General features: G+C 42.9%; 1 protein-coding gene across 1 annotated transcript in view; it reads left to right on the plus strand.

Moving 5' to 3' along the window:
• LOC132473020 (protocadherin-15-like) overlaps window positions 1-16764 on the plus strand; it is a 191929-nt gene that overhangs the window by 120802 nt on the left and 54363 nt on the right. The window contains 2 exon segments of the mRNA XM_060072940.1: window positions 12069-12209; window positions 13442-13554. Of these exon segments, the coding sequence (XP_059928923.1) occupies window positions 12069-12209; window positions 13442-13554 (254 nt within the window).

The raw sequence follows: 16764 nt of genomic DNA on the forward strand, positions 1-16764 counted from the left end.
TCCTCCAATAGTGCCCACAAACAAACAAATCCACAATATTTAGTTTGGGGTAAACACGCCAATACGCATGCTCAAGTAGGCCTACTTAATAATAATAATTGATCCGTTTTTTATAGCGCTTTTATAAATACTCAAAGACGCTTTACAAATAAGAGACTTAGAGACTAAGAGGCACGCAATTCAGATTAAGGGTGAAGAGTGTGGATTGTGACTTGAATAGAATATATTTAAATGGCCGAGGGACTGAGTTGAACCCAATTCATATCTTACTACATAATAGCAGGCCTGTCGCACCAGTTACTCAAGTTACTCATGTGCGCATGTGCCAAGCAGAATGCAGCTCACACACACACACAGCACGCGCGAATGCACACATACACCGCAAGCACGCACATACACAACGCATACCCACACCACACACACACGCACATGCGCACAAACTTACATTGAAACGCACACACACGCACACGCACGTGCACCCACCGCACGTCAAGACAAAGGCAGCGACACGTAGACGGAGGCGCACACACACGCACACGCACACATCGTACGTCAAGACAAAGGCGGCGACTAACGCCTCGTGCCCCCTACCTCCGTCCGTTGACTGATCCCCATTTACTTTGAATGGGGACGGACGCGCAATGCATTGTGGATCCGTCCGTTCCGTTGGAGCCTTCGGCTCCGTCAAAAAGTTGACAAATGTTCAACTTTTTCGCCAGGGACGGATCCGTCATCCAATCAGATCGCGTATGCAAATTTAAGCACTGTGACGCGACTCGGGCTCTGACGATACTGGAAAGCGGGAAAGCGGGTCATCTTGCCTCGCAACAAGCAGGAAGAAGCGGGAAGAACCCGGCGAAGCGATTTGATTGGCTGACGGATGCCTCTGCAAAGACTACTCCCCCATCCGTCAGCCACGCCTTCCCACGTCCGTTGACTGACGGTGCAGTGGGCACGAAGCGTTACGCCTCGTGCCCACTACCTCCGTCCATTGACTGATCCCCATTGACTTTGAATGGGGATGGACGCGCAATGCATTGTGGATCCGTGCGCTGAAGGCTCCGTCAAAAAGTTGAAAAATGTTCAACTTTTTCGGCAGTGACGGACGCCATCCAATCAGAACACGTATGCAAATTTAAGCACTGTGACACTACTCGGGCTCTGACGACCCTGGAAACCACCCCCATCCGTCAGCCACTCCTTCTGAGTCCTTTGCCTGACGGTGCAGTGGGAACGAGGCGTTACTCGCCGAGCTAAGACATTATGTTTTCAAACATAACGGCTCCGCCATCGACACACACGCCCAGTTAAGAACACACACGCACACACAGCAGCGACATACCCGCCCAGGTAAGACATTATGGTTTTAAACATAACAAACTCTCCCATGTTACACGTTCTGTCTATAGACTGTAGAAATTACGATAATATAAGGGAAGAGACAATTTCTCACCTCGACATCCAACGGCGGATCGTTCATTTTTTCATATAAAAAAGGTTAACTTCAAACATCGCAACGACCGTTATATCAACACAGAAGTCACGTGATTCTTAAAGATACCGGGTCCCTATAACACAGAACGAAAACATGTGAATGAAACAGTATGGTGATTTATGTCTATAGAGTCCACCACAAGACTACACTTTAGCGCTCAAATGTAATATTACCCTCCTCCTTGAGCCTCCCAAAATGTCTTTACACTTTGTTGCTCAAACTTAATATTACTCTTTTCCTTGAGGCTCCCCAAATTTCTTGCGATATTGATTTCCCGCCCTCCCCCCTGGGGACTGTTTTAGTTGTTTTATTTTTCTCATGTTTTGTGGGTATGCTATGTGTGACTGTATGCTACTGCTGCCTGTCTTGGCAAGGACACTGGAAGAGGTGTTAAATCTCAATGATGATTATTATTTTCAACAAACCAATAGTAGTTGCCTTAAATCTTTAAATGTCAGTGCACTTTTCAGCCCTGAATTACAGTAAAAGCTATTTAATAATTGATTTGCATGCATAGTATTCCACACTTTCCTTTGAACAATTACCCCTGTTACCATAAATTGACTAATTTTATATTGTAATCAAATACTAGCTGCTTTCAGACACGCATGTAAATCCTGATATTCTCCTGATGGGCCTTATGTGTGAACAACATATCCTGACATTTGTACCCTGAAAATCTGAATAATACAACCCTGAGGTAGTATTTTCTCTGTAGGAAATGTAAATTACCTTATGTGTGAATGAGGTGTAGAAAGTCGGTATTTCTCACACCACTTCAATGGGCGTGTTGTTGATGCTTCTGTATGTCATTGAGTGGCCCCCTAAATGATAATCAGCCTGTTGCCTTTTGTTCACTGATTGGTTAAAAAATATTTTAATGTTGGAACTACTTTTAAGAGTCATTTTTGAAGAACGAATATACAATTATAGGCAAATTGTTATCATATTAATGTGCTCAGAAATTTGTTACATTACCGACTGGGGTTTCCACATTATTGCAATGGGTTTAATTATAGCTAGAGGTTGAGAGCGCGCAACGCACGCGTGGAAACTGTAGTCTGATATATATCTGGACATAGACAATGTCAACAATTAACCCGAGTTAACTCTGAGTTTGAGTCACATGAGGCCCCTTTAAGTCTAAGGACTACACATTTGCTTGGGTATATCGTCTGCCTCCTCTGTCGCCTTACAACGATTTTTAAGGACAAGGTGAAAGCCATCGCTGTGTGTGGCGGTGATAAACACTGGGACACTTCTAATGCCCAGAAGCAGCAGGAACATTTGTTTCGGTGCGGTTCCTTTGGTAGACAGTCTAAATCTATGGCTACCGATAGTGAGAATCGACCTGTCCTTCTCTCTGCTCGACAGGCGGGTCCTGTGAGCACAACAACTATGAGGCTGTGCTCGGTTGTTTTTTGGTCTGGACCGTTCTCGGTGAGAAAAGCGTGCAGAAGTTTATTGACTGCTAACATTGACCTCAGGGTGGCTGGTAGCAGTATATATTGTTAACTTACTTTTCATGAGTCTAAAGGATGGGGAGATCAATAAAGATTGATGCGTTTCCCAATTTTTGTGTAGTTGTAGTTATCAATCTCTTTTTTTCCAAGCATTTTCCCTTGGGGAAAAAACAACTAAATCTATGTTGATATTATCATGTCTTCGTGGTGACCCTCTATTGAAATGAGAAATTACTTGAGACTTCACAGGAGCAAAGTGCTGCACGATACACCACTTGGAACATGATCACGTATGGCGCGCTATTTATCTTGTTGCTGTAGGTAACAAAATTTCTGGAGTTATTTTGTTCCCCAGACAATGAGCAACTGAACTATTACCTATTTATTTATAGTTTTCTTTTATCACAGACACATATATTGTTAGATTTTATTTTCTTTACCTTGACATGTTTCGACGGATATACTTCCGTCTTCATCAGAAGGTCACACGGGTGTATTAGTGTGACGCGTTCTTGTCAGCTGAATTTAACAGAGATGTGATCCACATCAGTCTTTTGACTGGTGTACCACACCTCCTGCTGTCAGTCCGCCGCCCCCCAGGACGGCACTACAGGTATGGGAGAGCATATATGCTCCCTCATCTCTGTTCATCGTCTTCGGGTTCCGCATCCTTATTTCAATCGCCTCCTTTATCCAACGGTGGTACCGGTTGTTTTCCTGCTTAATGACTCTGGCATTGTCCCAATCCATGATATGGTTCTCTCTTTTGCAATGGTCCGTTATGGCTGATATGAGGTTTTCTTGGGCAGTGGACTGACAGCAGGAGGTGTGGTTCACCAGTCAAAAAACGGACAGGTGGATCACATCTCCGTTAACATCAGCTGATAAGAACGCTTCACTCTAATACACCCGTGTGACTTTCTGATGAAGACGGAAGTATATCCGTTGAAACATGACAAGGTAAAGAAAATAACATCTACCAATATATGTGTCTGTGATAAAAGAAAACTATAAATATTTATCTCAAGTGAAGACACAATGAATGCATTGAACTATTACCCTCTCCCTCTCAATTCCCTTTGTTATTAGAAAAGCAACAAAGTAACCCCGGGTTTGGAAACCAACCATTTTAACCTTTCAAATTGTTTGGACTGAGGTCTGGGGTGTCCTTGGAACAATACACACCCTGTAGACATTATTCCATCAAGGGTTCTTAGAAGGTTTAAGGGAAATCGTGTTGTGGTGTCTGCAGTATATGAATCGAGACAAGTGTAGGCCTTCTTGTGTTGGCAATTGACCAAAATGTACAACGTCTGAATAAATGTTTGCTATGGTTGGATAAGCAAATCTTTTTTAATCTGCATGTTTCGTTTTTTTTTTTTAAACAAGCGTGGCGTGTAGTGTACTAGAGACAAACTAAATGATGTAGAATTTGATATATACATCGTGTAGCTTAATCATTAAATCTTATGTCATCACAATTTTGTCTCTGAATCGTATTTCTTAGAGTCTCTGGGTATTTTGGTTTCTGTCACTTAATTTAACCGATAAAACCAATAAAGCGCTGTTAGAAACATTGTCATGGCTATTGAACAGCAACACAGCTTTGGCAGGGCTTAATTGGAGGGAAATCAGTTCTGCCAAGTTGCCCAATATAACGGTGGATTTACACAGTCAAATCTAAAGCGCAACAATATGTTGCGCTTTCCTGTTTTTGTATACAGAATAGCACATTTCCCTGTATTGCTTTTGGGCTGCTGTTGGATGGCCCCGGTGAGACTGTATCTTATTGGATTGCAGAGTGTATGCAGACGTGTGTCAGTCGGAATGTGTAGGAGGAGAACAGAGCTTTACAAGAACACCGCTGAGACGGCTGCATTTCCCCATGCTAACACACACTAATGCCTTCTCTCTCTGTCTTTGTCTCTCTCTCTCTCGCTCTCGCTCTCTCTCTCTCTCTCTTTGCTTTCCTCTTTCCTCTTCAACAAACTCCCTCACCCCTTCCCTCTCTACCTCCTAAGCCATCGGTCTGTCTCTTCTTCCCTCTTGAACAATCTCTCTCTCTCTCTCTCTCTCTCTCTCTCTCTCTCTCTCTCTCTCTCTCTCTCTCTCTCTCTCTCTCTCTCTCTCAATATATGTCCCCTCTGAACCCACCTCTCACCCCCCCCCCTCCCATTATCTCCTCTTTCTATCTCTGCAGCTAGCTTTATAATAACCAATTTAGCCATACATAGTGGCCTTATATGGCTCACCTTAGGCAAAGCATATGAAATGATCTTATGATATATTTTGAAATGATACTTCTTACATTCTAAGAAAAGTTCTGCCTCATTACATGAAACATTGCTGGTGAGAGTAGTGGAGCCATCGGTCAGGAAGATTGTGTGTGTTCAATGAGGGTCATTCCATCGGGAGGACGGCAGGCTTAATAAGTGTAACCACAGCATTCCTGGGCTTCTATAAGGAAAAGCCTATAAGTTATACAAGGTATTTTTTCTGGGGGTGGGGGTTTGACTCAGCCTTCTGTGTGCAATTTGCCGTTGTTTGTTTTTAGAACCCCTTTGTGTAATGGCAGTAGCACTACCCAATCATTTTATTTTCGAGGTAGCGCACATTCTAGACTGTTCGTCAAGAAGGATGTATACAAAACCTGGGGAAAAAATATTTCTGAAGTTTGGCAATGGCAGCATTTCAAAACTATTAAAGACTACTAAACATCCCAAAAAGAAAATGCTAACTGTGTTAACACAGTCACGGCCTACCACCCGCAGCCGTGAAGATGATTCTATCCGCCGGTACTCGGTGGTGCATTCGCTGTCCTGCTCCATTAAGTAGTGCAGCATTTGTTCTACACGCTGAAACCCATCATTAGCGTGTATTTCAAATGGCTATCAGTCAAATGCTTCGACCCGCTCTTTATCGATGCAGGTTTTGTCATGATCAGATGGGAATACCGTGTGTAATCACTCAAAACTGAGCTCCGTGTCTCCACAGAGACCAGTTACTGTTTGATTTCATATATGTTTGATATGGATTACGGTAAATCATTAGGCATTATTCACTAAAATCTATTAAAGAAATATATGATGGTTGAATCGTCGATGTCTGAAGAATCGGATTTTACTGTGGGAAATCTTAGTCGATGACACCCCTATGTATAACTAATGTCTATCATATTCAAGGAGTTATTATGCTATAATTGCAGACTTAAATCTAGATATTAATTAATGATCATTCTGTATCCACAAATGAATAACAATAAACAAATGATTTGCACCGATACTATTGATAAATTAATGACCACCACATTACTAATATTGTATATATTTAGTGTCACATCAATACAGAAGACAGTGAACAGCAGTCCCTTCAAATAAAGATAAAAAAAAGATAAAATCAAAGAGAGAGTTGTTGTACAAACAGAGATTAAGTTCTCTAGCAGAATGGGGTTACTACCCCTGTCACTCATTGACCTGATTCAAGGCGCCCAAAGCTTTCTCTTCAGCAGGATGTCTATTATGGGATAGTATGCACGGCAGAACAACCCTGCATGATTTATTTATCCTCAGGAAGATATAAATACAAATTGTGTTAGTGTGCTTATTCACACCCTGAATGGATTATTACAAGATACACTGTTTACTATTTATCCATAGTTTTATCTAATGTTGAATTCAATGCAGTGAATTCAGATAGATGCTGTTCTTAAAGTGTGAATGAGCAAAAAAATATTGATTTAACATCAGTATTTTCTTTTAGTAACATTGACAATATTGTAGAGACTAATATGTTGAAGATCGAATAACACTTTAACACATTTATAACCACAACAAAAAAACGATTGGGGGTTCACTGGCCCAGGGATGTATTAAGTCATCAATGATGCCTACCGGTTAGGCTGTGGACCTTGACTCGGCCGGGAGTCAAACACTGTTTTATAGACAGAGTGAGGGTGAAGGGCGAGTAAAGAAAAACACTTTTTCAATTCATATCTTTGGAAATCCACATTGACTTTTACTGGGTAGGCGGGGGAGGAGTTTGTTTGGTGAGCAAAACTGTGGTCTCACAGCTGGGTTCTGGTGCCCAGAGTGACTAGAGGCCTGTGTCTTTGTGGATTCTGTATGAAGGAGGGTTTTATTTCCATTAAAGAGGCACAGCATGGGGGGGGGTGAGAGGAACCAAGAGCAGGCTATAATGGAGCGACTGCAGAGAAACCTGGTGCGAAAGCTACGTGTGTATTACAACAGGAAATGGAACCACACGACGCATGATAATTCAACATCATTATACGGTATAATATTATACCATTTGGAATACAATAGAAGATGCAATGGAATTGAAAAGAAGAATAGAACCTATAATGTAAGAAAAATACCCTTTAATACAATGCCATACAATTCTGTACCATACAATATTACATCTCTTATGAGTGCATAAAGAGAAAGTTGTACGCTAGCAAAAGAAAGCAGGAAAGTTTTAATAGTCTTCTGGGATTTGAACCTTGCATCGCACTGAATTTGAACTCCTGCGACGGTCTAGGATTTCTTGCGGATCTGTGCCCACACCCATGGTCGGCTGATAATATGGGTCGCGCACTTGAGCTGAACGCTCTGCAGACTGTGGAACCGGTAGCAGACTTCAGGACGAGTCGGGGGAGCACCGCACTGACCCAGTGTGAATGACTCCTCAACGCTAACTAGGGAGTCAGCCATGATGAGGGCATCCTGTGTTGCTTGCCGGGTACAAATTATCTCACAGGAACATCAGGTCAACCATCATCAGGCCCAGCAGAGAATGATTTTCCTGTGGCAGCTGAAGACATTCAGACCTGCCGCAGAAAAAACGAAGGTCCAGTTGGCCAGAGCCATTATTGAGTACATCCTCAGCTTATGGCCGTCTGGCGGTTCATTGATATGAAACAAACATGCTTCGTACAAATGTACATGCATCCGCACATTCTTAATAAAGTGTACCTGTGTGTGTTAATTGCCTCATACCCTTTCATAGCTTCTAGCCCTCTCTTTGCCTCTTCGCCTTTTACAGCCTGCATCATTTATAGTTCTCACTTCTCAATAACTTAGTAAGTTAATATTGTTACTTAATATTTTGATAGTTTCAATTATTGGTATTTATGGTGTTCTCTGTCTGTTAATGTCCAATATCATCATGTCCCATTAACTGTATGTGCAAACATACTTGGAACATTTCAATAATTCTGATTCTGAAACAAATGGATGGATGGATGAATATGTTTGGTGAGATAGATGGATAGATAGATGTATGCATGGATTAATTGGTCTATAAGCATGGATTAATTGGTCTATAAGCAGATACACATGGTATTAAGATCTTGTTTTTGCTACTAAATTGTTTGCTCGGGCTCATTTTTGTTTGTCCATTTTACAGGACAAAACTATGACTAAATTAAATGTCTGCCTCTGCCCTTTAAGAAGAAACAGCACTCTCAAATGCAATTTCAACACAAATTGCTCGGTAGAGTGGTAAATAGGTCAATTTTTGGAAGGCTCCTGCAATGGTAACGGCAGTGTCCACTTTCTCCAGCTGAGAGCATAAAACATTCATGATCTGTGAGTATCTATAGTGCAGCAAGACTTGGTATGAAACCTGAAATGTTGCCTCACTTTACCTGCAGGAAGCAGCATCCAGGTGTGCACACACTTTGACACTGTGATCCTAAAATCAGAAATAAATCAGAATCCCAAAACTGTAATGACTTTCAGTTTCAGTTTCGCTTTCCCTTCATTCTGATCTCAGGAAGCTGCAAAATGTGCGGATGCTTCATGCGCTATGGCTGCAGGGTAATTTGTCTATTTTGCTTCGTATTGGCAGAGTTTTCCCTCTTAGTAGCTTGAGATTGAACAGAGAAATGGCCTTTTAACACCCACTTTAAAATGATCTTACTCTCGGAGGCTGTCTAGCGCCAAGACATTGCCCCTTAGAGACGTTGTAAAAGGAAAATTGACTTTAACTTGTTAGATCACTTCAGCAACCATGTTATTCACATGCTGTCAAAATATACCAAACACAAAGATATTTTTATCAGATTTACCGAACCTCAGTACTTTGTAGATACGCAAAGGTACTACCTAGAACCTGAACTGGAGTTGGGTACCAACGTTTGGTTGTAAACGGATGTTATGAAATGACACAACAGTTGTCGTATTCTCAATAGAACCAGGACTGACCACCTTCTCTAGTTTAATATGACCCTCATAACACTCAAAATTGTGTAGTTTATAATGGTACAGTAAATACCCAGCCCTTGTTACATATTTGACAATGTTTCATTATAGTGTTTCCCAGTACAGTGCAGATGGTATTTTATTTTGATGAAGTTAACTTGTGATACATGCCGTCAGGTTTAACATTACTCCAAAAATAATGCCAACGTCGTTCTGCACCTCTTTATTACAAATCCTACAACTGGGTAACATACATCCTGCTGGCATAATAGCAAAACAACACAAGCAGGTCCTGACGATACAAATTGCATCCCGTGTTTATTTTCACACACTTTTAACCCGCACATAACTTTTGTTGGTAATCTGTATGGCCTTCGAAAAGCTTCTGTATCGCTTTTGTCATATTTTCGTAGAGGTTGGGATTCAAAGGGCTGTATACTATTTTTCTTGGCCTTTTAGTTTCTTTTTTCTCATAAGTTGTAAGACTTATGGATGGTGGAGGTACAAGCAGGAAAAGGCGAAGTGCTTCTGTGTAACCTGGAACCATCCTCTAAACCAGTGATCCTCACTATTTTTTTGACAAGAGCCACATTGGCATTGCAAAATCAAAAGGAGAGCCACTTTTATGACAACATGCTAAGTCACCTTTGCAAATGTGCATTTCTTCATATAAATTGGTGTTACGTCCCAGACTTAAGGGGATGAGGGGAGTAGCCTAATACAATTATGTTATTCCCAGGACTGGTCAGCGAAAGAGAGGACAAAGAGACATGTGGTGGATTAGATTTTGCTGCTCACACAGTGAAGCAGTGAGCTGTGCAGTTTTCTTAATTCTTAGTTCACTGCCAGGCGGGTAAATTTCATTGAATTTTGGATGCGCCGTTTTGAAATGGCGCTCCAGATTGCTTCGTTTGAAACCGGCACGGGTTTGTTTGCAAATCAAACAGAGGGTTCATACCGTGCAAAACAAACAGGAATTCGTCCGTCCACTTCTCCACTTCTCTTGAAATTTTCTGTGCTCATCTTGTATGCTTCTTATTTTTCGTTTTTTAATTACACCTGCCGTTTCTCTGCCCGTCCCCTCTCCGATGTCTTCCTGCTGATTTTTGTCCTCAGACTTATTTCCCTCATCCACTCCACTAGCAACACTGTCTGTCTGTTCGTCTGGTTTTTGAGTTATTTTCTGTCCCTTTTTATTAAAAACCGGTCCATTTCGTATTTCAGCTGGCAAGCGGAGCTTGCGGAGCTAGCGGAGCTTACGTAGCCCGCCTTTAAATTTTGAGCGGTCACGTGTTGTAAACAATGCCACACGCTTGCGGGCTGCGTTGCCAGGTTTGACAGGTTGACAATTCCCCCTTTAGGGATCACCATTAAGGCTTAATACTTTTAATTTCTCCTTCATTATTTGGGTGAAGGGACAAGTATAATTCAGATGTTTGCGTTTTTGTAGTGCAATGTTGTACGTTTATGAAGCACATTTGAAAAGGTGTATTGGCTGTGTTACCACATAGGAAGCTACCATGCGAGCCACCAATTATAGCTTGACGAGCCGCATGTGACTCGGGAGCCGCGCAATGAGTAACGCTGCTCTAAACCCTCAGGTTAACACTCAGTTGGGTTGTTGAGAGCAGCACGTACCTGGATCCCATTACTCCCTGTGTAGTGGAAGTCCCAAGGGAAGGAAATGATGATATGCAGCCGATGGCCAATCATAGACCACAGGTTAATCGTGGTCAACCGCTTATTTCACAATCCGAGCTTGAACTAATGAAGGACACATGGCTACTGCTTTTATCGAGGAGGTAGTGCTGTTGAAAACGATTTTCCCAGTTTTTATGTTAATAAAATTCAGAGGAGCCCATAAGGCCTGTGACATTAGACAACATAATGAGTGAGATTGTCTGAGTGCGTTGGTGACCTTTAAGCCCCTCGATGACATAGCCGAAGTGTCTCCGAGTGGATTATAGGGGCGTTATATTATCAAGTTTTTCTTTTAAGTAATTTTTTAAATTAATTACCTGAATTTAATAAACTTCAGACATTAACTATTCATGTTTAACTATTTGCTAATCTAGTACCTTTATCCACAGCGACTTTTGGTTTGGTCACAAATGTGGATCACTGATAAATAACATTTTACCTTTGTTTGGAAAAAGTGTTCAACCTTCGACGGAGGGCAGAGGTTTCGATGAATGCAGTGTGTTGCCAAATTGTATTGCTTCTTGTCTAAAGAGGGGCCACGACCTTTGGCAATTGTTAAAAACTCAGCACTTTTTGGAATAATGTAGAGAATATGGAACTTGAATATCTGAGCAGTATATATAGTATAGTTTATATCTATAATACATATATATATATATATTTTTTTTGTTTGACGTTTAGCCTTAAATCTGCATCACCTAACATTTTTACAGCGGCAGTCACATTTTCTATAAACCTTATTCATAACTTTTTCACTGTAACCATCGCTTTCGAGCAAACTTATTTTGAAGTTGAAAGAAAGGAATCTTCTTACCCACAATTCAACCGTCACAAGGTTTTTCTTTTGCCCTGCGGGTTACTGAGATTTGATGACGTTGATGAAGATTCCTATTCATTGATTTATCATCCGCAGTGGAAATGTGTTTACAGTTAGTAGCTGCAACAAATACACATCCAGTTATTTGTCTGTGTATATAAAGTTCATTGACTCTGAGCACCACAAAATATATTCCCCTCCCCTACTTATATGTTCCCACTTCTACAGCCCATGTTGATAACTTAATAACTTTAACTAAGTCCCCATGCGTGTCAATTCAATTACAGTTTGTTTGATAATATCCTACCAGCAATATCCTGCATTACTACTCTCAGTGTTGTATGTTTACTCTCTCTCGCTCTCTCTCTCTCTCTCTCTCGTCTCCAAAGGGCACTGCAGCCAGTTTTGTGCGCTATCGGGTGGATATGGCGCTCTCACCTTACAGCGGTAGCATCTTCGACGTGGAGGAGGAGTCTGGCCGGGTCATCGCAAAAGTCAACCTCAACGAGGAACCCAGCACCGTCTTCCAGGTATGTGTTGGTTGCCATGGCAATGTGGTTCCCTTGAAGAGTCAGTCCAATTAAGTTCAACAACACGACAGAGTGGCACAAGGTGTCCTCTATCTCAATACATATAGAAGTGAGAACACCAGTAACTTCATGAAGTGCAGTTAATTGGGATATAAAGTTTATCCTGATGCAAGAAGGTGTTGTGAATTTAATATCAGTAGCGCAGCGGGGGAGAAGCTAGTAATCAAAATCTAAAACATTAAAATAATTACCTTTCGTGCTTTTTAGATAAGATGATACCTTATTAATAGCAGACAGGGAACTGTGGAAGATAGTGTCACAGCAGGAATAGCACAGTGGAAGAACTTAAGGAGATACAAATAATCTGTGAACACGACAGGTGGAATTAGTTCAGCAGCCACAGTAAGAACATCCTCCGCAGGGTCTTCTCCTCAGTGGAGGTGATGACCCCCACCCACCTCGGGTCCTTTTACATTATGGACCGCAAGAGGTTTACAACAAATGTAAGCCCTCTTTTCGGTTGAAGAAAAGAGGGAATGACATGCATAGGACAGCAGGCCAAAGGTCTAAATGGGCCACTCTGGGTGGATTCACTGAACCGCCCCGGAATAGACCTCACTTCCCCTCCGTGTCCTTGTCACTTACCAAGTCAGTCCTCCACACGACCACCAGCCAACGCATTGAATCAATTCTGATGAACACGATCGACCCGACGATGTTTCAACTCTACTGCCGAGAACTCTTAAATAGGTTACATCTTCACACAATTCACACAAAGAAGCTCAATTAGCCCGTTCGACATACACAAGGCTGCCTGTATTAGCGGACTGACCTCAGTGCTGCGTGTGTTTATGGTGGCAGGCGGGGAAGCTAATGCTGCAGGATATGCTCTTCTAATGCCATGAGCCTTTTCATCTGCCTACGGCCCTTCTTGCTTTATTATGTTCCTTTTTGCTCTCCTCTCTCAGTCACATCTTTCCTCTCTGTTAGTTGGCTCTCACTTTCTTTTGCCTGAGAACAAGAACTTCATGCTGTAGCTCAAAGTCATCTCGAGGCTCGGCGAACTCAAATGCCCTGCTTCCTTCTGCACGTCAATTTTTAATTGTAACAATAGTGTTTGTGTGTGTGTGTGTGCATGTGTCTATGCACGTGTGTATGCTTGTGTCTCCCTGTGTATATATGTTTGTGAATGTGTGTGTGCTGTGCGTGCATCCGTGTGTCACTCCCCACAGCTCTACGTGATAGCCTTCGATGACGGGGAACCTGTGAAACTCAACAGCACCCTGGTGGAGATCACAGTGCTACAGCCCTCCCGGATCCCCATCTTCACCCAGGAGGACTACAGGTACACCCTGATACACTACGCCACTAGGCATAGTGAACACGTAAAATGTGTTATTATGTGACGTTAAAAAAGGAAAGGGCAGGGTTATGTTATATTGTTTGGGAGATTTACTCAGCTTCTAAGAAAAAAACGAATTTACACGGGTGGATGAGGCTTTCAGAATGGGATTGAATGAGGGTGTTTCTACCGTCTACACGTTGTGTATTTGAAATGTTTACACTCACTTTTTCTTAGAATGTCTGTGTCCAGAGAGGATGTTTTATCTTGTCTTTGCACCAAGGAAAAAGTTCAATAGTGCTGCCCTAGTTTGTGTTCTGCTGTTAATATCCAAATACGCACATAGTAATCCACGCCTCCAGCAACTCGATTGGTCGAAACAAAACTGAAGCGAAAGAAAGTGAAACGCCCCCGTTCAGTCAGATTTGAGCTGTTCTGCTGTCAAACTTTAGATTAGATTTGTGACACTACCGCCGCACCTATCCCACCATGGGAGTGTAAACACTCTCCGCTGTAGGTACCGCCACACACTGCCGTGGAGCTGCAGAGACCTGGGAGAGCTGGAACTATACTGTGTTGCGATGAGCCATTTGTTCCAACACTGTACAGCAATATAAATGGAAAGGACTGCTTCTGCTTCTGCTTTTATATTGCACATGCACACACGCACATACGCACACACACGCACGCGCACGCACACACACACGAACACACACACACAGACACACACATTGGAACAAGACAACAACAATAAATCGCCCCTTGTTGCGGAAATCAATGGCTCAGATGCAACCCCAGTGTTGGTTCAGATGAATCTTTTATGCGGGTCGCGTGGGGACGATGAAGACTTTATTCCCCCAGATCAGACCTGTCAGGATGCGTCGGGGGTTTGTTTGTGGAGGATCTCTGGGGAGTCTCGCGGGCATTTCTGCAGGAAGCACAGATAAAGGAGTGTGGATTTGTGGTGCATGCGGGTCTCCTACAGTGAGCACTTGTAGCCCCGGTGGCTCCCCGGTCCTCCTACTTCAGAGACAAAGTGCTTTTTTCTGTGCCGGCGGTCGCATACTGTACACACGCTTACATTGCCCCTTATTGTATCTCCCTTCCGACACATGGAGCAGCCTTGGAACCTGTTTAGTGACTGAGTGGAGGACGCTGCCCATTGCACTCAGCACTGGATTTTCCATGTGTTAGCGTGCTCAAGGCTTTCACTTAGCAAGAAGGCTACCGGCGCCAAACGGCTGAACACTTGCATCGAAAATGTTAGTTTACTTCGAAGACTGAATAATGAGCCTAAACAGCATGAATATGTATCAAGGCTAAGGGGCACATGCGTGTGTCGGATGTTTTTCTATGTTTATTTCCTCCTCCTCCAAGGGATAACGCAAAACGGGCATTCCCAGGAGATTATCAGCTGTCTATTTTTATTTTATTTTTTTACATGAGATTACATGTTCATGCAGCCTTTATTCAACTAGCAGAGAGAGAGGCAGGGAGAGGGCAAACGGATCTATGTTGCCGCACCGATGAGGCCGCCACGAGCAACCAGCCCGTTCTCTTACACTGAGATGTACTAAAATACGGCGCAGTGGGAAAAAGGTCAAAGCATCGCCACTCGTTACCGATTGCGATGTGGTAGGAAAGAAGTCGAAGGACCTTTTAGTCATAAGTCTCGTTGCGTTACATCTCCTGAGTCTCACCAGCGGGCTTCTCTGAGTGTCGAGGCCACACGTTGGGTCTCGCTGTTGTGGTGTTGTGCTATTATGAACACACCTCATCCACTGTCTTTCCAAGGCGCACACACACACACACACACACACACACACACACACACACACACACACACACACACACACACACACACACATACACACACACACACACACACACACACACACACACACACACACACACACACACACACACACACACACACACACAGAGACAGACAGACATCCACACTATGTTAAGCACTTTGGGTGCCTGGAAAAGCACTGTATAAATGCAATTAATTCTTATTATTTTTACGCAAGAAACAATCGAGTTAAACACTCTTGACTCATGAAACATGCATGAAGACAGCCGTTGGCGTTTGGATTCCATTGGTTTTAGAATGTCAAATCAGGCAGTGATCTGATTGAATAAACTTTGATAGGTCAGTGTCATCCGGGGAAAAAAGTTGATATTGTTTGAACTCTGAGCACAGCGGGCCCAAAGTGAAAAATCTGAGCGGCCCGCTGCGCCTACGGTAGCATGACGTCAACCATAGCTTTGGAAAGCATGGGCAATGCCAACACCGTATTCACATCATGTGTCGACCATTTAAGGCCTTCGAAACCCTATTAGGTTTCATGCGGTCCACCCAGGTAATAATTGTTCCCCGCAGGAACATCGAGTAAAGCTGTTTGAGGTTGATTGATTCCTGACCTCATTCGTCAGGGAAGATGGAATCCTCGGCACACGGTCGCTTTTCTTAATATGGATTGACTCTTTTGAGAATTAGATGGTACTTATCCCGCAAAACATGCGTGTGTGTGTGCGTGCATGTTTTTCGTTGTGGATGTTTGAACATGACTGTGCATATATTGCATCAGGGTGTCTTAAGAGGCACATGCATAATATGCACACGGATGATTAAACACGATTGTAGCATTCAGTGTAACAGGACCGTGCATTCATCTCATTGTTTACCGTGTATCCCCACCAACTGATTGATTAATGAAACACTCTGGCCCGGGCAGTTTAGCAAATGAACAGCAACAGATTAGGGCTTTGGAACGAGTGCTCTGTTGCATCCACAAACACCTCCCTGTCATGCCAACACACACATATACACACAGACACACACACACAGACACAGACTTACACACACACACACACACACACACACACACACACACACACACACACACACACACACACACACACACACACACACACACACACACACACACACACACAGACTTAAAAAGGCAAACATGCACACACATATACACACATAAACACAAACAGAGCATGTATATTCACACAGACACACATGCCTTCACAAACACACACACACACACATATACACACAATCCTACACGCACAAATGAAAAGGGGAGAGCGCATGGCCATAAGGCTCTGCAGGGCATCCAGTCAACACCACTAACCACTCACAGTGGCAGGTGTGCCATAAATAATGAGCCATGAAAAGCTTTGGCTAGCCGCTCG

The sequence above is a fragment of the Gadus macrocephalus genome, chromosome 15 (genome assembly GCF_031168955.1).
Source record: "Gadus macrocephalus chromosome 15, ASM3116895v1".
Classification (NCBI taxonomy): domain Eukaryota; kingdom Metazoa; phylum Chordata; class Actinopteri; order Gadiformes; family Gadidae; genus Gadus; species Gadus macrocephalus.